Below are 24,998 nucleotides of genomic sequence, written 5' to 3'. Positions count from 1 at the left end.
ATTTGCTAATGCAGTCAAGATGGCAAAATTTATACAAGATCCAGAAAAAGAGAACATATACTGTGGAACCAGTTACTCCCCTATCATAACCATTTTGTCCTGAGACAAAGGTTACTATTCTTTTCCTGGCAAATTAATGCTAAGTCTCGTTCTTTAGTTATGTAAAGGCTGTGTAACAATTATCTATATTGAAATAATAATCAATGATTAACATCAGATGCAGTCAACATAACTTCACAAATTAGACTTTTGTTTTTCTGGTAGTATTTCTGAGGTATGAGAGAATGATTCCTTTTAAAATGGGACTGTCTTTCAAACTTACAGTGAAATCACATAAGAAAGTTATGACTGCATATATGAGATCACCAGGAGAACCAGCAAGGTTCTGAAAAGTAAAATATTCCTTCCCTTATGTACTTACAGACTGACCACTCAGCCATCAGCTCTGCTTTTGATGATGTTCTGGTTTCAGTTAGGACAGAGTTAATTTTCCTCCTAGTAGTTGTTTTCAGTTCTGAATTGCTCAGTTTTGAGATGTAAACAAACAAGTTTTTCAAGCAGTTTTCAGCTGTTGCAAAACTCATCTAATTTTCAGGAGTAGTGTTCCCAAATGAATCAGAAATACCATCTTTCCTTTCAGTGTTAATGACATCCTACAAGGTGATAAAATTAGCAGCTGGAAAGTGTAATCCTGCAACCACACTCCTCAATTTGCAATTCACATCCTCCAACTGTCCAGTTCATGCCACTTTCTCAACAAATTTCCAAACTGCTTGCTTATATGCCCAAAGCATATGTTGCTGACAAGCCTTTTATAAGATAAACATTTTCATTATTCTCATGAGAGCTTTATCTCCCAGTAAACTCTTCCTTTTGTCTCCATGATCACCATCCCTTTTTTAGCTTGTTCAGATCACTTTAAGATAATGATTTCCAAAGAATTTTCTCAGCTATGTCTACACTCATACTGGCATGATAACCACAGTCTCATTAAAATTTGCTGATGGTTTGATCTTCTCCAATAAAGGAAGTTGTGCTTTTGACAGTGTGTTTCTCTTCATAATTAGACCACAAATAAAGAAGTACACAACTTCTTGTTTCAAAGTATTTCAAAACTGCTGTGAAAGTGCATATACTTGTTTCACTCTTGAGAATTCCAAATCCTCAGTAAAGAAAACTTCTACTGGAAGTTCTCGAAAAATTAGATGAAAATCTATTCCAAAACTATTTAAGCTCATGACACACTCTAACTCTGCAACAGACAGCAAAGCCCCTTCTACTGCCTTCCCTATGCAAGGGCTGTCATCAGCATTTTAGAAGGCAGGCTGGTATACTTTGAACTGCTTAGAAATTTTTTGCCTGTCTGACTCTTCTCTGCAAATTCCTTGTGAAGAACATTGTCATGTCCTTTCCCTGCAGGAAAATCCCAGACTGAAAGTATATGACTCATTCACACACTGCTGTCCACTTGCCCAAGCTATCTGCCTTGCCATCGGAGCCTGATGCTGCCATCTAAGAACTGCTAGATGAGAATTAGAAGCGAGCTTACAGCAGGCAACTAAGGGAGTCCAAGAGAGCGTTCAAACTGATGCACGCATGTTTTCCTCTAGCTTCCTCAATACACCAATTACACTAAGTTGGGTGACCTCTAAACTGTCACTGATTCACTGTAGTTGGACTTTAACTCTCATCTTGCAGTTTACGCTTCTATATTTACAGTGTTCTTTAATTCATTTCAGCACCAGCATAACACCAGAGCAAAGCTCTGTGCAGCACATCAGTATAAAAACTAGCTCAGGGCCTGGAAAGTGAACAGTTGTGTAGCACAGAATCTACCCATGCTAACTTAGTTACTCCCATAAATCATCCTTTTTAACAGGGCAAGCTGGCACAAAGAGGCTTGTGCACTATATTCCTACAGTAGCAATGTGTACATAGTGTGCACATTACACTCCTCAGAGTACAATGAGTACTTGAGTAGTTCTAAACTTGGATAAGTGAACATGCCACAGCTAGACCCTGCTGAACAGCTGGCTGGGATTCAACAGAACTATCCTTTTTGAGGAGAAATGTCATAGTCTGTATTATTATTTTGAAGGCGCATACTGAATTGTGTCTGTTGAATTCATCCCTTTGGCTTATCTTATCTCAAGTGAAAAGGATAAACAGAGCACGGTGAACTAGAACGTTTCAATTCACAGTTTTTCTGTTTTCTGTTTCCTTTCTTTTTCTTCACAAAGTATTAAATTTTCAATCTAACTAAGTGATGAAGTGGGCTTACAAGAATGCACATGTAAATCTAAATTTCCTAAAGCTTGCATTTATATAGATGCCTTATTTTGGAGAAGGCAATCACAGATGTCCGAGAACATCTGCTTCACTGTACATCCAACCACATCCGGGTCCAACCTGGCCCCAAAGTAAACATATTAATCACCCCTTATTACCAGGGAGAAAAATAAACAAACAGACAAACATTTGATTCCACTGATTCACATCCTGGCCTACTCTTAGCAAATGAGACAGATGATTTTTCTTTTTACACACCAGGAGCCCAATTTGGAACAGGGTGTTAGTGAACAAAAGATAGTGAAAAAAAGTAAATGATGTGATTAATACAAAATATTTTGCCTAATTTACAACAACGAAAAGTGCAGTAAAGGAAATAAGGTGTGCTGTCTGGCCCAGCACAGCACTGGGCTCTTAATGCACATGAGAACTTTATTAAAATAAATCATTTAAAAGAACATAAAGGGATGTGTGTGATTTAGCTGAGGAATGCTGGTTGCAGAAAGCATGCGGTCATTTTAAAAAGTTTGCTCCTCTTACATATTTTATCACTGAAATTATAATAGTCCTTCTAATAGTTTGGCAAGATCTCTTTTTCCTTTCATTCAAAAAGGAAAAGGACATTGTTTCAAATGTCCTTACAGTAAGCCATAGCACATAAATCTCTTTGCAAGGAATAAAGCATTGTAACAGAGAAAAAACAACAAGAACAACAACAACAAGCATTTAGTGTTACATAACATATGTAATAATATGTAATACTACTGGAAAGACATTTGCAAAAATGAATATTAATGGTGTTTATATTCTAAATACAGTTTTAAAGTTGTGAGAAGAGTGATGCACACAAATACTTCAAACATGTTAGTAAGATAAAAAATATTTGATGAATGGGGTAAGATTTCAAATTGGTAGTTTTTGAATGCAGACCTGATAGAAGAACATTACCCCAAGAATGACAGTTCCCTTTTCTATTACTATTTCATATAAACTTTTGATTTTTCATGGAGCTAATGTGATCTTACATGTGATCATGCAGACAGATAGTTATGAGTATCAACACAAACCTGACTAGCACATAATGAATTCACATAGATTGCCATTTTGTTGTATTCACAGAGCACCTGAGCAATACTGCTCAAGAATTTGGGTTCACAACTGTTCAAAGGCTGTGTTACAACCAGCCCACCTTTGTGGTATATATGATGGCAGTATTGCCAACAAAAATAGGGAAAGGGACTCATTGGCAGAGCATCTCATATTTCTAATATTTCTAATATTCACCTTTTTTAATTTTATTTTTTTTTTTAAGAATCCCAGTCTCTTTTCTTAAACACAAAACTTGAGCATAGAGCCCCAGTGTTGGACTTCATTTAGGTATGAAAAGCTCATCTTACTGCCAAAAAAAAAAAAAAAAAAAAAAAGAGTCTCCTAGTTTTGTTCAAATTCTTATTATAAATAACTTGATAATTAAATACATTTGCTTAGAAGCTGGTAATGCAAATGTGTTTTATGTGTCAACATTTTATGACACTTATTTTGCTTTGGCCTCATTACCTGCTCCTCTGTATTACCATGAGGAAAGAAAACTGATCCAATTGATTTGTTTACAGCATAGCTAAATGACATATGTGCTACATCATTCATTGGCTTTATAGGAAGTAATAAGGTCACAGAAAAAGCCGGAGCAGCCTGATCTCATTTTCCTTTAGGGCTGACTACATTAACACACTTACTGAAGGAGGCGATAGCAGTGATCCAGTCAGTACTTATTGGGACAAAATCAGTAATGATATACAATCCCAGCATTTTTAGAGTAAGGAGCTCCACTTTGAACAGAAGTCCTAGTAATGCTCGGGTTTAACATCTGAGTGAAATCCGTGGATGTAACCCTCCAAAACGGCTTAGTATTAAAAAAGAAATCCCCAAACCTGAACCAGAACCAGCTTTGAATGTTCAGTGTTCATATATTAAGATATTCAAGTTCTCGGTATGGTTCTGAAGGATTGATCATGAGAAAATCTGTTGAGAAAGGTCAAAAAACAACAAACTGGAAACTAGGGATTTTTTTTTTTTTTTAAAGTTCTAATGATGCAGAGACTGCATAATAATCTCCCTGTGAACCATAAACATAATAAAAGCTGAGGCCATTTCTATTATAATCTCTATCAGCAAGATGCCAGCGCTTTTCCAGATTTCCTAACGACTCCCTGCTAATTCCATGCCAAAACTAGCAGTGGATTTCTTCCTTTTAATCTCCCGTAATGCCTTATTCGATTATTGTCGCTGCTCTCCGACCGCGCGCCGTCCCCTCAGACCCTAATTCCCCGCCGGACACCCGGCTGAGGCTGAAGGTCGGCGGCAAAACCGACGGGGTAGGGGCAGCCCCCGCCGCCCCTCGCCCTCCCAGCCCGGGCTACGAGTGCCTGAGGGCCGAGGGGACGGGGCCAAGCCAGGCGGGCTCCCCGACGTCCTCACTCGTTGGCCGAGAGGATGAGCGCCGAAACTTGCTCCAGCTGACGGCTCTGAAGGCACCTGAGCGTCCCCGCGCAGCCCCGAGGCATGGCTTTGCTCATCGTTTGGCTCTGTGTGGTCGTGAGGTGAGCGAGCCCACTCCGACGGCCCCCAGAGCCTTCCCTCAGCCCCTCCACAGCCCACGAGGGTTGCGGCGAGGTGGGACTGAGCCCCTTCTCCCCGTCTGCTTGCTTCTGGGGGCCGCTTCCTCTACGGCCGCGGGCTTGGCGGGAGGGCTGAGGGACCGGCCGGGCTGAGGCGAGGCTGCCGGATTGAGGAGCGGGCGCTGACGGCGGCACTCGCCTCTCCTTGCAGCATGGAGAAGGCTCTGGGGGGCCAGGGCAACGCGGGGGACCTCTACTCGGAAAACATTACTCGGATCCTCGACAAGCTGTTGGACGGCTACGACAACAGGCTCCGGCCGGGATTTGGAGGTACAGGGGGGAAGCTCCCTTCACGTCAGGGAAGCTGCAAAGCCCTGGGGTGATGCGGGCAATGGAGGTCCCTCCGGAGCGGGAGGGGGCAGTGGGGCGCCGAAAACCCCGGGGCTGGCGACCAGCGTCCCTGCGCCGCCAGCCCCCAGCCTGCCCGCCCCCTCCAGAGGGACGGCACGGGCCACCCCCGAGCCCGCTCCTCTCGGTGTCCTACAGGTGCCGTGACAGAAGTCAAAACAGACATCTACGTGACCAGCTTCGGGCCGGTGTCCGACGTGGAGATGGTAAGGGCCCCCAACCGCTGCCCCTGCTCTCCTTTTCCCGGGATTCATTACGGTGGCATCTGAGCTGTCCGTCATTAGAGCAGATTACGAGGTTTAATCTTCTTGACAATCTCCGTGGCCCAGCAGAGCGGTTTGGCTGGAGCTGCATATAGCTATTTCCCCAGCGGAGTCACCTGGCACAGCCCCATGGCCCCAGGCCCGAGGCTGGGCACAGAGGACACCACTGGCCTCCACTGAGGACACGGACAGAAGGTTAAAGATGCCTCTTTAACCTCATTAAGAATGGTGTAAGCATCTGTGGCTTGACAGGGATTTGCAAGAAGGCTGTGTGGTAGGAGACAACCTACTACACAGCTGTAGGGAAGTGGTGCCATTTTTGAGGCAGCAGCTCGTCATGCTGGGGACCCCAAATTCAGGTAGGTGCAGACTTGGGTGAGCTTCATCAATTACAGCAGCTGCAGCCCTCAGGGAAAGGTTAAGCCACTGTTCTCATCCTGGAAATGTACTTTTATCACTATTTTTGCCTTTTTACCCTTCCTCCAATACCTGCTCACCTCAGACTATATTCCAGCATGCTTGCAAGGAACAGCGCACCCCAAGGTACACCCAAAAGTTTTTCTACCTCTCTTCATCAGTCAGTCTACAAGAAGGCATAGAGACAGTATGCTTTCTTGCATGTCTGCCTCCTGACAAGGTTTAGCTCCATTTCCTAAGCAACTTCTGTAGAGAATTCCCTTCTGAAGGCTTACAACAACATTATTAAGAATCCTTAAGAAAAATAACTCATATTAACTTGACAACATAATCTTACAGTGATGAATGTTTTTCACGTCGGTCCTTTCTTTATGACTATGAAAAGTAAGCTTCAGAAGTGGCACTGTGTACATCTTTTTGTTCCTGGCAGCTAAATATTAATAGTTTGGTTTTGCACTTTGAAAGGATGTTAAAGTAGACATTTGTATTTCTCATTGGATCTCAGTCTTTTTGAATTAAATTAATTTCTCTGAGAGGACAATGAGACTTTTTTCCTTACATCAAAGTTACCTGTTCACTTGATAATTGCAATTTAATTAATAAGAAAATATGATACATTTCTCACAGACTTTTTTGTTTTGAACTATTTAATAGCAATAGGATTATGTGTCTAAGCAGTAAATTAAAAGACATTAACATATGTGTTATGGTCTTTCATGGAATTACTTTAAATACAGCAGCTCAGGACTTCTGACCCTCATGCATAATTCACCTATTCATTTTGCATAGGAATACACAATGGATGTCTTCTTTCGTCAGACATGGACTGATGAGAGGTTGAAGTTTGGTGGACCTACTGAAATTTTGAGATTGAACAATCTAATGGTCAGTAAAATCTGGACACCAGACACATTTTTTAGAAATGGAAAAAAATCAATTGCTCATAATATGACAACTCCTAACAAACTTTTCAGAATTATGCAGAATGGAACTATTCTTTACACAATGAGGTAAGAGCTTATTCTCCTGATTTTGATTGACCTTCTTTATCAGTGTTGCTGCATACCATTTATTTTTTACTGTCATCTACTTTAATGTTATCTAGACTAACCATTAATGCTGATTGTCCTATGCGGTTGGTGAACTTCCCAATGGATGGACACGCTTGTCCACTGAAGTTTGGAAGCTGTAAGTTCTATATTTTTCAGTTATGTATAGTAATACATTTAATCTCTATGTATGTGAGATCAGAAGCGAGATCCTAGGACACATCACTGAAACATTTTATTTATTTTTATTTTTTAGACTAGAATCTTACTTTTTCCTCTGAGGCTCAGACCATTGTTAGTCACATGGATTAGTTCACTGAAGAATGACTGTTAAAAGATATTCTGTTGTATATTCTAACGGATCTAGTAGTCAAATTTGGCCCTTTAAGAAGTCATAAAAGCTATGGTTCATTCCTTAAAGTCTAGTTTTACAAAATGAAGATATTTAGACAACCTGTGGTAATCAATGTATGTGTTTTATAACAAATCAAGAAGCACCTATCAATTCCGACCACAACCATTCCCTTATTACTCCTATTTTTTATTTTTGTTGATTTATTTATTTATTGCATTTCATCATTAATGTGATTAGAGACTTATTGGAGCAGGATGCAAGTTTCTTTGGAGTTTTAGACCCAAAAGGGATCATACTACTTGTTTTTTCAATTGCTTATAAATCATGTAATTTATATGAGTAATTTTACCCTAACTCAGATGCTTATCCAAAAAGTGAAATCATTTATACATGGAAAAAAGGACCCCTGCACTCAGTAGAAGTACCACAAGAGTCTTCCAGTCTCCTCCAGTATGACCTCATAGGACAAACTGTATCTAGTGAAACCATTAAATCTAACACAGGTAAGAAGTAGCCATATGGGAACTACTGACATTGTAATTTGTTTTCAAGATGTTTTACAGATTTATTTTTTCCCTATGTAACATGCATTAGTATTACTGCCTTCTGTCATTTTTAAAACTAAAATCCTTGTAAAAAAATAACTGTAGTTAATTTAACTCAATTAGTTAATTTAATTCAATTAACTGTAGTTAATTGAATGAAAGACTCCCATTCAATACATTTCCTTTAAGAATCCCCCCTGCCTCCCTATCCCAGTAAAAACAATACATAAAAATTAATATTCTTTTCCTCTGTTTCCAATAGGTCACTTCACCTTTTGTTAGTCTATTTTTTGTTATACACTAGGAGGCTTATTAGTGCTTTCCTAAGAGCATAGTATTTGGGGTTTAAGCCAATAATACAGTGCCAAAATAATGCTAAAGTACTTGTCTCCTAACAGGTGAATATGTAATCATGACAGTTTATTTCCACTTGCAAAGGAAGATGGGCTACTTCATGATACAGATATATACTCCTTGCATTATGACAGTCATTCTTTCTCAGGTGTCTTTCTGGATTAACAAGGAGTCTGTTCCAGCCAGAACAGTTTTTGGTATGCTGCATTAAGGTCTTTGACCAGTTCTGCATCACATATACCATTCGTTCATCATTTTCATTGCTTGTTTGTTTTAGGTGAATATTCACTTCAGCTGCTCTATTTCCATCTCCAAAGGAAAATAGGCTACTATCTCATTCAGACATACATTCCATGCATCATGACTGTTGTCCTGTCTCAAGTTGTGTTTTGGATCAACAAAGAATCTGTTCCAGCAAGAACTGTGGCTGGTATTCATGTTTTGTTATTTTATCACTCACTTCATTCACTGTGTTGAATCCACTGTATTGAACAGCTAGTCTAAACCAATGGGGATTAACTTCTTAATTGGGAAAGACAGAGAGTAGGTTTCAGCAAACAAAAGAAAATACTAAAAATTAAACCAATTTATTCTGTTGTGAAACCTACCTGTGTTAAAGCATTTTTTAGGAATAAATAAATAAATAAATAAATCACATGGGTTGGAACTCAGCTAGGTACCTAATTCATCTAGCACTCATTCCAGAGTGTTCTCTTTCTATTCCCTACAAAGGTTTCTAAACAACCAGCAAGGATTTTAGATGAATGAAGTTAGGTGAGATGTATCGTCCCTAGCACAAGTTACAGTAATAATGCAGAATGCATGTCCGTATTGCATGGGCCCTTTTTTCTTTTTAGTGGTTTGAATTAATGCTCCCCCAAATGGGAGCTTCATCTCCTTAACTGTGTGCTCAGCTATTATTAAATCTGATTCCCACTCTACTCTGCCACCCCCTTTCAATATCAATAATCTCTGAAACTACACTTATTGTCAAGGGGTAAATTTTGACTGAATTGTTGTTTCAAGGGAAAAAATAATCATAAAAACACCAAGCAGAAATAATAAAACTTGTCAGAAATTTCTCATGAATCCACTATCCATACATACATATTTTGCAACCCTATCTTACTATTTTCTCGTAACCCAATATTTCTGTACAACAAATTCCCTTTGCCAGACTTGTCTTCAACAGCAAATAGGCAGGTATAAATTGCCTAAGCATGAATGATGCAAGTCATATAATTCAAAATAAGCCTACAGGTGTGGTTAGCACGATACAGAATTTGTGGGCTTTGATTTCAGGCATGGAATGGTATTCAAAAAAGCACTGCAAACTTTCAGGAATCATACATGAGCACAGCTTCCTCAGGTGCCTCTGAAGGAATATGAACATACTTTTCTTTTTTTTCTTGAAATACCCATCAGGAGTTGGGATGCAGCTAGGTATCATTAGGCACTTGTATGTAATAGTTTCCAGCAATTCATATTTAACTGCTTAAAATACTAAAATACCAGGCAATAATTTCTCAAAGATGTTTATTGCAATTGAAGCATAAAATATGCATAGGAAGTTTGTATACCATACATTCTGGTTTATTTGGCATGCAATGCTAAATGTACCTGATAAATACTACCTGATTCAACTTTATATTGCATCTCTGGATTTTACATTCTTTACATGTGAGTAAAACGTACTTGCTATCTAGTGGGAAGCTGAAGTCAATTCTATACACTTGAAGCAATGTCCAAATAAGTCTGAAGATGATTCAGCAACAATTACATAAAGATCCCAAACCTTGAAATAATGACTTAGTCATATTGAAGAGAAAATATAGAATAAGGAATAGAAAATATTTTAAGAAAATAGTAAAATAGACACCTTTCTCAGTATTTTTGAAAAATTGTCATGGTGGCATTTTAAAAGAATATTTCAATCCATTCTTATTTCTCCCAGGAACAATATGAATTTATAATCCTTTCTAATTCAAAATCCCATGGATTCTAAATACCATCATCTAAGGAAAAAATTGATATTTTCTTGACTGTTAGGCACCAGCAACAAAGAAAAGGTTTAAAATGGAGAAGTAAGCATCCTTTCTGCATCATATTGCAAATACTTGAATCATAAAGATGTTTCAGTTTTGCTCCTATGTTTTAAGCCTTTAAGTGTGAGAATAATAGAGTTTTATATTTTTATAAAGCATGGCATTCTCAAAAGTTTGAGAGAAGATAAATTAATGGTAGAAAAGTAAGTGTGCACTAACTAATTTTTCAGAATAAATTCACCTTACTCTATTTACCTGCAAAGTGGATGCTAGTTATCTTTTGCAGGTAACATTACAATAAAATAAATTAATGTTAATAAACATCTGCTGTTTACAGACCTACAGGCGAAATATAGGAGACAGAAATACTTGAAGAGACAAGACATTCTTGTGCTCTTTGTAACTATGCCATTGTAAAGAACAGCAGATTGGCAATAAGAAATTCCTTATCTTACATGGAGCTTCTGTATGTAGGTGTGTGTATATGCATACATATTTTATTTTTTTTAGCATTTCATTATCAGAAATTACTTGGAATAAGAAACATGTTTATTAAAGCCAAGTTTTAAGTGTGCCCTACTAAGTATCAAATGCTTTGAACCCATATAACAATGGCTACTACTTTGCATTTTTGTGTCTTTATATAATTTTTTTTAGTCCTGGCAAAGAGTTATCTGCTGTTTTGCAGAGACACACAGCTGGCTTTTACTGTTCTAGCAGATTACTCTGGAAATTTAAACTTATTATCTAGTCATTAAACTTTATTTATGAAGTGTCAGAGATGGATTTTGTATTTTAAAAAAAAAGATAACATATTTCAGTATTTGCAATATGTAACAAATTTTTCAAAAATTACCAAGAAGTCTTCAAAGTGGAAAGACAATCATCAGTTACACACTTTACCAACTGTAATTTGGCATTCTGTTTGATAAAGTAGTTTTCCCCAGTGCAGAGCATTTCATCAACTCCACATTGAGAGTGTTCTTATCTATATCTGTAATAGAATAGGAGTCCTACTCCTAAGTTTAAATTCCTTCTGCAGTAAGTTTTTATACAGACACAGAATGCATCTTTCTTTATTACTAACTAGCACATGGGCAGATTCTAATCTAATCACATATCATATTGAAAAGTTAATTCTGGACATTTGAAATTGAAATTTATATCAGTATTCTTGTACTTATATTATTAAATGGGTCTGACAGATTTGGGAGAAGTAGAGATCCTACATATTTTTATACTATCTTCTATTTGCATTTCATTAAAACATGTTAAGTAATGACATTGGGACTTATTTAGCCTCAGACAGCTGGCAAGCTACATCATGTGAGAGAGCTGCAAAAAAATCCTGAAAATAATCAAGTCACCCTGTCTTGATGATGCAGGATGCAATGACACTGCATCCTTTCTACTGAGCATCATTCACAGCATATTGATTCATCATCACAGCATGACATTATAACATCCTTTATTTTTCCCACCTCCCCTTTCCCAACTGCAGAAAAGAGCAGAAGAGGGTATTCTCCAGCTTACTCTCTTTAAATACCTGCAATTTTCAGATTCCAGCAGGCATAATTACAAGCAAACATGAGTCACAGAACCTTATATGTTAATGGATAAGTTTGCTCTTGTACTTTTTGCTTGTCAGGCAGCAGTGGGAAGTGTATTTCCCACATTATTAATGATTTACATTACAAAAGAGAAATCATAAGGTCACAATAGACCTTAAAATTACTTTGTGGCCCATAAGCTATGTGACCAGATTTTTTGTGTATGAAAACACAAAAGGATCTCTAGAGAAGCACCTTTTCCATCCTTCCATATTTGTTACTATGGGAACTTTCAAATCAATATACTGTCGGTGAATCTTTAAAAATGTATTCAGAGATTAAAGATCACTGTATAGATGACCAAACTCTTATTACTAGAAATATTTGGATCATAGCTTACCACTGACTTCAATGCAAAATTCTGATGAATCCAGTGAGGGTTCTGGAAGCCATGATCTGTCTTGTCCAACAATAGGAGAAATAGCGGATCATAACACTTAGGAAATCATGGTAAACTAATTTAGATTTTTTGCCAAGCATTCCACTTAGCAACCTCTCAAATAAAGTGTCTTTCAGAGCCTGATCTTGATTTTTGTTATACCCATGTCTTACCACAATTCTATGAAGCTGTACCCTGTAGCACGAGGTTATCTTAATTTTGAATCTGCTTGGTCTATTAAGGAAGTTTATTCAGAACTTTTAGATACTCAAGCCACTATACGTGAATTACTTATGATAACAAAATACTTAGAATTCCTGTTAGTTAGTTGACAGCTAAAACCTCTTTGGTTTTATATTTTAAGTATTTTGTATTTAAACAGATACGCACGCATATATATATATACACATATGTATATATATAGAGGCATTTACATCTACATCTAGAATTTAGCAAAATTCTAATGCCCCCTTTTTCTTTCTCTTATTTTCAAGGAATAACTACAGTTCTAACAATGACCACTTTAAGCATCAGTGCACGCCATTCTTTGCCCAAGGTGTCCTATGCTACTGCCATGGATTGGTTCATAGCTGTGTGCTTTGCATTCGTCTTCTCTGCACTTATTGAGTTTGCAGCTGTCAACTACTTTACCAATCTTCAGACTCAGAGAGCAATGAGGAAGGCAGCAAGGGCAGCAGCACTGGCAGCAGCACTATCAGCAGCAACTGTACCGGCAGAGGACGAGATTGTCTCGGTAACTGCTTGCTTTTCTGATAATAAGTATCATATAGGAAGAGCAGCTGAGTAGTGAATGTGAAACAATATTAAAGTGATCTTAACCTGAAACAGGTTATGCATTTGAAACATATCTATTTATCAAGACATTGCTCTTATTGCAGAAAATGAAAGATGTCATTTATTCATAATGTTTATTTTGATTTGTTACATAAGTTACTACAGAGATGTTTATTTGATAAGATATTTAAGGTAATACATTAGATGGTTACCCATAATACTTTATTATGCTGGATGCTGGAGGCATTGTGTTCAGGCAGCTGTGTTGTTCTCTGAGTGAGTCTGTAGAATTTGTAAGACAATGTACAGTACAACGAACATGTGCATTGGCCAGATGATTATGGGATCACTGTAGCATACTGGCACATACCATAAGTGGGTCATCTGGAAGAAGAGGAATTAGCCTTTACATAAACTTGGCATCTGTTACTTTCATTAAGTCTGCTTTGGTGGAAGCTTGGGGAAAATAAAAAGCATAAACATAAAGATTTATGTAAGGATAGGTTTCACTCCATGTGACAAAAAAGAAGGCTGTCTAATACCAAAAATCTTATGTTGGAATTGCTTGCAAATATTGTTCCTTACATCTTGGGCTAAGTAATTAATGCTGTTTCACAACATATGTTAATATATTTATCAGCATTGCGCTCCCGTTTTCAGAATCAGTTTTACTATCACCACATTTCCCATTCTGAGAGGAATAACAGCATTTGAACAACCTGCAAAACCATTGAGTCTGTAGTTGAATAGGAAAGTCAACTTAAAAGCTACTGAACAATAGGGCAACACCTTACCCATCATATGGTCATTTTTTTTCATTTTTGCTTGTAAATAACAGCTAAACTTGTAACATTTTGGTACATGCAAACTGTTATAATTAATAAGTTCCATATAATACTGCATCCAAAGCTACAAAGATTCTTGCTAGTAGTCCTTATAGGAGCTCATCAGCTAATCTTCCTCAATTTGACTGGGAAGCATTGGGCTTGTAAAATATATTGCATTTTACTTTTTTTTTTTTTTATATTGAAAAAAGTATTCAAAAAAACTGTCAGACATAGTAAGAAAGCAAACATGCATTTTATTTCACTAAACATGTTAATGATAGAAGAATTAAATCTTTATAAATTTTAACTCAAAACCACAGATTATTTCTTTTAAATCCCGGTTGTATAAAGAAAACGCAAATGAGAGATCCAAAAAACTTTCATGATTATATTTAAACCTTACAAGAAACAATGAGAGAAAGAGAATGCTAGTATTTGCTAGTATTTAGAACATGCTTTCCCGCCCCCCAAATATCATATTTGAGAAGTACTTTGGACTGAGTGAGCAGAATTCTGTAACAGTATAATAATGCAAAATGAGAAGAATAATGTTAAGACTGAAGAAAGTTTAAAATGTACTAAAGCTGCAGTTTTACTCTGTTTGACTTTTTTTTTTTGAGGACAAGCTATCAGAAAAGTGCCTAGAGAGATCACTTAGCCTTTTGTAGCATGAGGAAAATACTGCTGGAACAATCTATGCTCTACACACTTTCTTGTTCAAGTTTGAGTTAATCATAGTGAGGTTTCCAAGAAGGGGAAAAAAAAATCATATATTGATGTCCGTGATGAGTGATATGAAAACTTGATTTGGGCTACTCTGCACATGCTACTGGTGGTGAATTCAGAGCAGACACTAGAAATCCTTCCCCAGGTCCCCAGAATCTCTAGAGGACATCTATTTCAAAATACATATGGCTCTCTACATATGCCCAGATATATCAGAGTATTGGAGTATTATTTTATTAGAGTTATTGGAACATACATATTGGTATTGGTATAACATTCGTATTATTGGAATATACAGGAGTATTCCTGATGACTGTAGCTGCTTCACTACTGGAGGGTGAGATTTGGGTGTTCTCTATATCACTGAAGACCAAGCTAATCAGAAATTTAAAAATTACTATTGAAACAGATAATAAAAGGAAAAAACAAACAAACAAACAAAAAAACCCACACATTTAGACCTCAAGTTTCCTTATCAAGGGCCTCATCCACAAACAAGCACAGAACCAAATTCAAGACACAGTTTAGTTTTTCCAAACAAAAATCAAGCATTAAAAACATCCGGTAAGTGTAAAAGGATGTGTAAAAACATCTCTAAAACCATTTCCTCAATATATATATATATATACACACACACACATATATACAACTAGTTAATAACATAGAAATTTAGAAAATAAGTAAAGACACATCAAAGTCCTAAGGTAAACTCAGTCTCTAAAGCAGTCTATAGCATTCAAAAAATGCTATAATCCTACTCTTCCTCAGAGCTCTTGTTATCTAAAATAGTAATTTTCAAGCCTGTAAGTCCATCATGTTTTCCTCGATGGAACAGTTCTTTCCGAGAACCCCACACTTCAGTAAAAGAAAAATCAGTGAGATCACAAAAATGGTGGGTACCTACCACCGAAGGAAAGAAGATACAGTCAAAATAGCTTCTGGAGGAATGTAGTTAGCTAACCCTACTGGATATCAAAGGTCCCATTCCACAAAGGCATCCTGGGAAAAAGGACTAATTACAAAATAACAAGCTTCAAAAGGCTTTTTTGTTTATTTGTTTCCTTTTCTTTCTTTCTTTTTATTTTTTTCTTGTGGCAGAAGCATGGGGGGAAAACTTCATGTTGTCATATAGATGGATATATGATGCAGTCAGTAATATAATTTCAGCTGAAACAAGTTTGAACTAGATCACTTCAGTGCTAACAATGTAGTTAGTACAGGCTGATCTGAGTATGACTATTTCCTCAGCATTACCATCCTCTACTGAATTCTGTGCTTCTATAGTTACATTACTGATCTTAGAGTTGTTTAAGTATGGCACAAAACATAGTTTTCATTTTTTTTCTTACTGTAGATTTAGGAGCTGTTTCTGAGGTCCTGAATTCTTCCTTGTCGTTCCCTTCTGCTTGCTCCCCCAAATCTTCACCTCTAAATTCTTTTACCACTTTTCCTTCTACAAGGTCCAATTCTTATTCTTTACTCTTTAGATAATTTGTCTTACTACTTTGTCTTACTTCTTCTGCTCCTCTTTTTGACTCTTACCTTTCTGCCTTCTTCTAATTCACTAGAAAAAAAATCTATTTTGAATCTGTCATATATATTTAAAATGATTTTAACTAATTGTCTGTTCCATGTGATGTATATGTGTTAAAATCTTTTCCTTCTCTCCTGCTTTGGTACTTTGTTTTTCCTAATCTGTGGTGTACTTATTTATTTGCCCTGTTAGATAGGGTAGTAAAGTGTTTCATCCCCTTGTAATGTTAGTATTTTTATTTGCCTGTAATTTTTAAATGTGTGGAAGTTGTCAGAATTTTAGTTATACAGAGGGGTAGATACAGGATGAAGAATAATGCACAATGTTTATTGTCTTCTGTATTTATAGAAGTCAGTATTTTTACACTGAGAAATTTTCAAAGAATTTAAAGGTTTAATTAGCTTTGGGGAGTCCAAATGTAAACATAAAAGTGAAAAAGTGAGATGTTCTTACTGCAAAACTGTCATAGCTGTACAACTGCCTATGCAGCTCTTTAACCTACAGCAGCAGTAGAATTAACAAGTAGACTGTATATTTTTTACATTATATTATCTTAAATTGCCTGATGAATTTTGCCTGAAAGAACATTGTGGTGAGAATATCCTTGCCCTGTATGAACTAGTACTTTTTGTATGACAGGAGACCCGTTCTACTGTGTTAGGTGACAAGCCCCTGGAGATAGCTTCAATACAAATGAAAATAAGGAGCTATAAAAGTCAGGTAGAAGCTTTTTCTGCTTTCACTGAGGACCTGAACTCATGAAGACAAAAGTATTTATGGAATTCCCTCCCCTCCCCTCCCCTCCCCTCTCCTCCCCTTTTAAATTAACTATATTTCCTGCAAAACAGTATTTATTTTTAAAAAGACTCCTTCCCAATTGAGTCTAGTTAACTTTTTTCAAAATTGTGCTTTATTCAAATGAACAACACTTTTTCTCTCAGGTTTTTATTATATCTCCCCCAAAACAATACATTCGGAAAAGAAAAATGGCATAAAACCACATTCTTCTCTATTATATTAATGAAAATATGAGAAACTCTGTTGAAGTTACTGGAATTCACTAGATTCACTAAGAGATGCAATGGTCCGAGTATGTGCTCTGTTTACTGATGACAGCCCAGCATGCCTGTTTTGGTTCCAGGCAAGCAACTCTATTTACCTCAGTTAACTGAAGGCAAAGTTTGGCTTGCTCTCTTTGTCAGCTGTAGGCAATCCCTGTATGAAATACAAAACTATGGGTGTTCCACTCCAAAACATGATGGCAACAAGCTGGGCAGTCATCTGGACCCTGACAGAAGCCTGTTTTTATTCATATGGTGACCAAGCTTATTATAGCATGTCAAAAACAAACACCTAGTGTATGTTTGTGTATGTGTATATATATATACACACACACGTATATATGTAAATATATAGTTCATTGTGGCAGTTAGCATTTTAATCCATTTCAAATGTATTGTTCTTATATCAATCATATTGTTTCATCATTATGGCTTTTTTACCCCATTTCTAGAAGTTGTGGGGGAAGAGGCGTTGCTGAAACTGTTTGGAGTGCATCATTTTAAGTAATGCTCTACAAGATGGTCAGGGAGCACCCAGCAGAGGACAGGGAGTACACACTATGAATGAAAAGAAACCCTTTACATGTGGAAGACTACATGTAACAGACAAAAGATTATTATACGGCGGTTGGTTGATTACATTTGTTTTCTTAAAGACCTGTTATTTTAACAGAAAGCAACACAGAACAGTGAAATACTGCTGGGGGAGCTTCCCTGTCCCAACAAAGTGCTCTGTACCTGTTTTCAAAATAACATGACTTGAGCAAAAGAGGATTCTCATTCTTTTTAACAACCCTGCCCAACTGCAGAGCAGCCATATGTCACTTCTCAATAGAGGATTTAGTTTTCTATAATTATGTCAGAATATATTGAGGATGTTTAATGAGTATCATAGTATAGCTGAAAGGAGAGCACTTCTATTTGGATTATCAACAACCCTTTATGAGGTCATGCTAGCAAAGCTACGTGCAATAAAGCCTTGACTGAGAATGCAGCACTTTCCATCAAATTAGAGAGACCTTCCTGCTTCTCCACAATTGCATGGTATCAAGTAGACTATTAAAAGCAAACAACAACTTTCAATTCTATTGTCTTTTTGTCATCCCAACAAGGAAAGTAGATGCTCATTATTAGGCTCTGCCAGAGTTAAATATTTATCTGTTTGACAAAGCAAATGCTGGGCAGCAAGGAAGGTTTAGAAAGAAAAGAGAAATAAAAGAGAAATGAGAGGAGGGGAGGGGTGGGGAGGGGAGATTTCCCTGGCTTTAGACATTTTTGCTAAATATTGAAGTCTAATCCTTTTCTTTTGCAGGGGGAAGTAAAAACAAAGTCAGTCAAATAATGGAAATATGAAAAATACAAGCTCTGTAGTACCGTTTGTACTACAAACAGGCAGAATTTTGATTCCTTATCTCCTACTCCCAACTCAGACTCCCATCAAGTATCAGGACTGACACTGGCTAAGTTTAAAAGCCCAAAGTCGACTTCACTTAAATTTAACATACACAAATATATCTTTTGACAGAGGCTCTGTGCTAATTATATGAGTTTTCTGACATGGTACATCTCAATTTTAGGGAGAAACTCTGCTATGGTATATTCATATTGAAAAGAATAACAAATTATCATTCTCCCCTACCCATGTTCACCTGAAGGTTAGGCTATAATTTCAGAGAGATGAGTTTCAGTCTGTGAAGGTTAAGAAAAATTTTGAATATGACTTTCCCATGCTCCAGTTGATTGATTTAACCCTTTTACTAGGGTAAAGCAGAAATAAAATAATTTTGTAGCAATTACTAATAATATGCCTAGGAAAGAAAATTTAGAATGCCTAAAGAAATGCCCAAAGCTAGGAACTATTAATGACATCTAAACTAAATTCAGCTGTTAATTATGCAGAACATTGTTTACAAATGTTTATAATTTATTTTATTTTTTTTTTTAAATCAGACCCCACAGGTGAGATATGCAAAGGAATGTCAGGATATAACGTATCACTGGCATTAGATGGAGATTTAAACTGCACAAGACAGTAAAGATTGAGGTACCTTAGTACATGCCCAAGATCTTACACAATGTGGTGAATTTCCCTGCTGCAAGGTGCTGTATATAGATCAATAGCTAACCAGAGGTCTTACAAATCACACTGATGTATGCAGAGCAAAGTCTAAGAAGGATTTAAATACCTAAACTATGCTTAGCTCCCTTTTTGGGAGCTAGGTTACCAGCATGTGATTTTATGTAGATAATATGAATGTTTTTATTGTATAATCTACTACTGTATCTACAAATTAGATGGGCAGGGAAAAAGAATGTTATGTATTCAATTTACTATTCTGCTTTGTACAAAGATGGAGTTTTGGTCCTAGATTTTTGTTTGTTTTTGTTTTCTTTTGTGATATCATCAAAATTTAATAGTCTCAATCTAATACTTTTTTAAAGGAGAGATAATATTTTTTTTTTTGTCTAAACTTTTAGAATTTATTCTCAAAAACCTCTCTGTACTGCATGGTGCTCACAGCAATAAGGGACATAAGTGACTAAGAGAGAGGGGTAAGGGCATGCATTTGTTTAAAATTAGCCAGTATCTGAATGCATACATAAGATACTCGTTTTACTGCTAGGTCATAAGCTAAACTCATAGCAAGAATACACATCTGCAGTATAAAGGAAAACAGAACTGTAGAGAATTTTATATATATTTCAGAAATCTCTTGAGTGCATTCGTCACAATTAGCATCTATAGAAAACAGAAAAAGGAGACAAAGAATTCTGTTTACCCTAAAATTATATACGCTATATTTTGTATATCTGGAAGCAGAGTGATTTACTGAGAGCCTTCTGAGATGTTCTGAGCATAAGCAAATTCTAGTGATATTGATGAGAGTTTTGAGAGATCATCAGTACCTTTACAGACAAGACTACTTTGTGAGCTTCCTAGGGGATCAGGTAGCTGAGCTGCAAAACCTTAACAGAATTCAGACTATACCTTCCTAGCCCATATATGTGCCAATCTCTTGTCTAGTCCAGTTTTATGGCACCTCACATTAAGCAGTGATCTTGCAAGCTGTTCTGTGTCACTAGGCAGCCATACGTCGTGACAAGTTAAATGGCCTAATGGGACTAGCAGTCTCTAGGAGTGCAAAAGTACTCTTCTGAAGCAGGGTTCAGTAACTTATCATAACATATTATTTCATTACGACCCAATGTGCTATGTCTCATGATTCTTGCTGTTGCTTTTGCTATTTGTAAAACAGTCTTCATTGTTTTACACTGTTTGGCTATATGAATGGTGCAAAATCAGAACTGAAATAGGCTAATCATTCCTGTCTTATATGTTTTGTGTTTTGCCAAAATTTCATGTCATTGTAGGTAGAAATCTTTCTCAAAGGTAGGGGTTAAACCTAAATATAACAAAAAAAAAAATTGCTGTAGCTGCTGTTCAGAACTCAGATCTTTTAAGAATAGTTTCAAAAGAATGATCTCTTCCTTCTGTTTCTTCCTCTTGGTTTAATAGTAAATTCTAATGAAAAGTATGTGTTGTTGTCCTGTGGCAGCAAGTCTGGTTTACTGTCAGCTGCCAAATTGAGAAACAACTTCATTACACATCCAAAATAAATTTAGGCTTCTGTATCTTGGGTAGCATAGTGGTAGACAAAAATATATTCCTGACCCTGACTTTCTGGATTGGCCCTCAAGTGTATTAGTGTAAGAAGTTATTTAGGGACTTCCTTAAAGATTTATATAAGCACCTGAATAGCATAACACAAAAACCGTGGCATTCCTGAAAGAGCAAAATGTGCTGATCCTTCCCAAATATTGGAACAAGCTATTTTAGGTAATCATTAATATCACTCCATTTATAGAAATGGATCCAAATTGGCCCCATAGCATGCATGTAATCAAGTTAGTCAGTGTCTTCCCCAAATCTGAGGATACACACTGACTCCAGATTTTCCTGTCTGACTCTTTTCCTGAAAACTCTATCTCAGTTCCTGAAGTCACATCAAGATCATCCTCCTTCTACAGCAACACATAAGATTTAATAAATGTTATAAATAAAATTTAAACCAGGATTACCCTTTTCCAAGTGCCTGTGTGGATGATCACAATGATTTTAGTACTTCTGCATTCTAAAATATGTCCACTATTCAACATAATCCACTGACCCTGTGCTACATCTGCTATGCCTACAATTTTTTTAACTCTACCTCAGAACAGTAACTTCTAATTCATGCTTGAGTGATCCAGAGCAGAATTTGACCCTCTTTGTATCACAATACATGTATTGCAGATAAGAAGGTCTAAGTTTCACTTCAGCAACTATGTTTTTAGCAACCACTCATTCTCCACAAAAGGTCAAGCTATCTTGCAAGCAAAAAAAAAGCTACCTTACAACTCTGACAATTGAGTTCAAAGCAGGGCATACAAGCAAAATAGAATAGCTACTTGACAGAAAAACAGTGGCCTAGGCTCTGACCGTAAGTCTACTTAAAATGTGGGATTACTATTATGATTAATGCAAGTGGACATGGATAACCCTCTTTCTGTTTCTGTGACACATCTGTAGATCATCCTCCATTTAAATCTGTCTGTTGCTTGCTGTGTAACTGGAAAATACAAAAACAAATAACTGCTTTCTAGATAGGTATAGCTCCAGAATATGAATGCCCTTTGATACCCATTCAAAACATGATAGTGATCATTGAATTGCTATCAGAGTTGAAGATGGGGGGTTATAACAAGTGGTAGGTATGATAGGATATGGAAGAAAAAAAAAAAAAGAAAAAAGAGTATAATAGTTGAAAAACATATGTACAAAAAGAGCCTTTTACATAGACTAAATTCATCTATGAGGAATCCATTCTCCCTAATTTCTTCTGGATACCAGTCCTTTCATCCATGAGCAGAACTTAGCATTTTAGTGTAGTAATGTAACCTCTTCTCATACTTCGGCAGTAATATTGCTAAAAGGGTAATTCCTGTTAAAATTATATTTGAAATCATACATATGATACCAGCTGTGCTAGGCTGGTCTTTTATCTAGAAATTTTGGCCCAGATACACGTATAGGCAATGTACTGCAATAAATGTTTCTTTTCCTTGTAATGATGCAATCATTTATCTGACTAAAGCCTGTTTCCGTGCATAGAAATCCTGCAGGATAAATCCCAAAAATGCTGACAGAGGGCTCCATATAGGTGAATGATTGTCACTAAATCACTCCCAAAGAATGACTTTAGAAACATCATGTCTAGCAGAATTTTGCTGCCTCAAAACCATTTGAATGTTACTATTCCACTTAAAAATATATATATAAATATACTGTGTATTGTAAATTATTTGCATCACCTAACATTTCCCTCATCAACTTCATTCAGTCAGTCATCTACTTCTGCTGACCAAAAATTCTGCTTATTCAAACCCAAGAATAGCTGTTTATGTTGTACAATGGTTACATCAGTAATCTGGGAATAATCCTTGTAATTTTTTATTGATGAAGCTTTAGACATAAACTCAGCCAAAATGTTAGATGTTCCATTGCCTGGTGGCATCTAAAGGTATTTATACTGCTCCCTATTTTTAGAAATCTTGAGTACTTCATATCAAAACAATAAACAGCACCATGACACTCTAGGCATTCTTCTCTATTTTCTTAGCTATCAGTAAAATCTTATGGCTGCTGCCACGCATTCACATTACTAATAGTCATGCTGGGTGGTGGCAGCAGCAGCAGCAGGAATTGCTAGCAAGGTCTCTGAACTTCTGTGTCCTCCCATTTGATATGATAAGTGTTTATCAGCAACTAGGTTGGGAACCAGTAACAGAGTGACAGTCAGCTCAAGTGAGTGTTTAGCAAAACTTGTCAATGGGCTTACACAATAAAGACTACTGAAGCCAGCCCATACATGTTTGGAGCTGATTTCATACCTACAAAAGCTTCAGTCACACAAATATACTAAAATTTAGGTACACCATTATCATCTTTTCCTTACAGCTCCTCCTCTTTTATTTCTTTCTCTCGTTGTTCCTGTTAATTAACATGTTAGCGATATAGAGAGCATATGGTCTTTTATCTTTTTACAGTAAAGCCACAAATGTACCTCTGTAGATTAGTATTGTTTTGTGGTTTCCTAAGGTTGTTCTAGAGCAGAGCAATAAAAAAATAACAAATCAGAAAGTTGTGTAAAATGATGGAGAGAAATGTAATGATCACATGACCTAAGACTCTTGTAGCCATAAATCAACCTTTTTTTTTTCTTTTTTTTCTTTTTTTCCTCCACAGCATTCTGACTCCAACTGTAACCTGAAGAAGAGAGCAAACTCTGTAGCGTCTCAGGCAGATCAATCTCCTGAAGCCAGCATAATATCAAATAGTGCATCCCAATATCAACCAGTGTCTGTTCCTCCACCAGCCACCCCAGCACCACCACCTATTGGAGGCACAAGTAAAATAGACCAGTATTCTAGGATCCTCTTCCCAGTGGCATTTGCAGGATTCAACCTGGTATACTGGGTTGTTTACCTTTCAAAAGACACTATGGAAGTGAGTAGTAGAATTTCAGAATACTTGCTTGTAATATGTACCATGCTTAGTTAGCCAATACTATTTGAACTGTTCATTTGCTTTGGCAACTGCAGTTAATCAGTTCTGTCTGAGGAAAGTTTACTGATCTAAAAATCAGCTGTCACTTACAATAACAGTGGCACTCGGTAAACTGTAGAAAGGCTATTTGAAGGTGAGAAATGTAAACACTGACTTCTTTACTATGTTACACTGAGCAGAACATAGGAAATTGTGTAAGACAACGTATGACACCATTCTCAGCAAACATACCAATCTTAAATCTTCCAATTCTTCATCTTCATGTCCACAGCAAGGAATGGTAAAGTTATCTGTTAAATTATCTGTTGCAGCAGTACAATAAAGGAGATAAGAACATTAATATCTGCTAAGATTTTCTCAATGACACAATAGCAGTCTACTAAAATAAGTAATTTATTCTAAATATGTATCTACAGCGTGAGGAACTATTGACAATTACAGCATACATTGTAAATTGAGAGTCCCTGTTTTTATACATTTTAATGCTGATTTTCCATGTTTCTTCATAAAATGGAACTACTTTATTCTGATAAAGTTGCTAAATTCTCTGCATGTTTGAATCAGGCTAAGAGTTACTGTGCCTTTAGATGTCCATGAAGTGCAGAAGAGATGTGTACCCTGCAAACTGAGTGTGCCTAGAATAATCAGTCAGTGATTAGCTTATCACTTTCAAACAGTTATTAAAATTTAGTCTTTAATGCTTTAATTCTCTGATTTTCTTTTTTTGTCGAAATACAGTTAATGATGCCCTTTCTCCTTGGTAAAAAAAAAAAAAATAAATTCATTTGCCTTGTTGCCATAGAGTTTTTGAATCTCACTGTACATTGCAGTCCATATGTTTGGTCAATTTAGTTTTATTTAGGACAGCTACAGATATAATGATATTATTTAGACAGTTCTGAATGCACAAAGTCCCTATATCAATAACAAAATAGGCTGGAAATCTGATCAGAGTGGTGTGCAAATTCTGCCTTTATTTCCCAGATTAGAGGTAAAGAAGGCCAAGGGAAATCTCTTGGAGAGTCAGGAGATATTGCAGTTCAAACTAACAAGACAGCGCTGATCAGCTGACTGGTGGCATCTTGCCTCTACTTGAAGCAGAGGCTAGTAGCCTCT

At 36.7% G+C, this 24,998-nt stretch overlaps 1 protein-coding gene across 4 annotated transcripts; it reads left to right on the top strand.

Moving 5' to 3' along the window:
• The first annotated feature begins 4,626 nt into the window (after window positions 1–4,626).
• Window positions 4,627–24,588, top strand: GABRA6 (gamma-aminobutyric acid type A receptor subunit alpha6). 4 transcript variants are annotated; one of them, XM_038186645.2, is made up of 10 exons: window positions 4,627–4,889; window positions 5,119–5,237; window positions 5,454–5,521; window positions 6,785–7,005; window positions 7,101–7,183; window positions 7,759–7,902; window positions 8,343–8,495; window positions 8,576–8,728; window positions 12,827–13,086; window positions 23,562–24,588. In XM_038186645.2, exons 1-10 carry the CDS (start codon window positions 4,852–4,854, stop codon window positions 23,874–23,876), a joined length of 1,554 nt encoding a protein of 517 aa, XP_038042573.1. In that variant the 5' UTR covers window positions 4,627–4,851; the 3' UTR covers window positions 23,877–24,588. The 4 variants fall into 4 exon arrangements, with proteins under 4 accessions (XP_038042573.1, XP_012954298.1, XP_038042574.1 ...); XM_013098844.5 differs by lacking the exon at window positions 8,343–8,495; XM_038186646.2 differs by lacking the exons at window positions 4,627–4,889; window positions 5,119–5,237; window positions 5,454–5,521 and adding an exon at window positions 5,571–5,937.
• The last annotated feature ends 410 nt before the right edge of the window (window positions 24,589–24,998 follow it).

Source organism: Anas platyrhynchos, chromosome 14, assembly GCF_047663525.1.
Source record: "Anas platyrhynchos isolate ZD024472 breed Pekin duck chromosome 14, IASCAAS_PekinDuck_T2T, whole genome shotgun sequence".
NCBI classification, from domain to species: Eukaryota; Metazoa; Chordata; class Aves; order Anseriformes; family Anatidae; genus Anas; species Anas platyrhynchos.
Note: the sequence above shows the minus strand (reverse complement) of the source record. Positions and strands in the feature narration are given on the sequence as shown.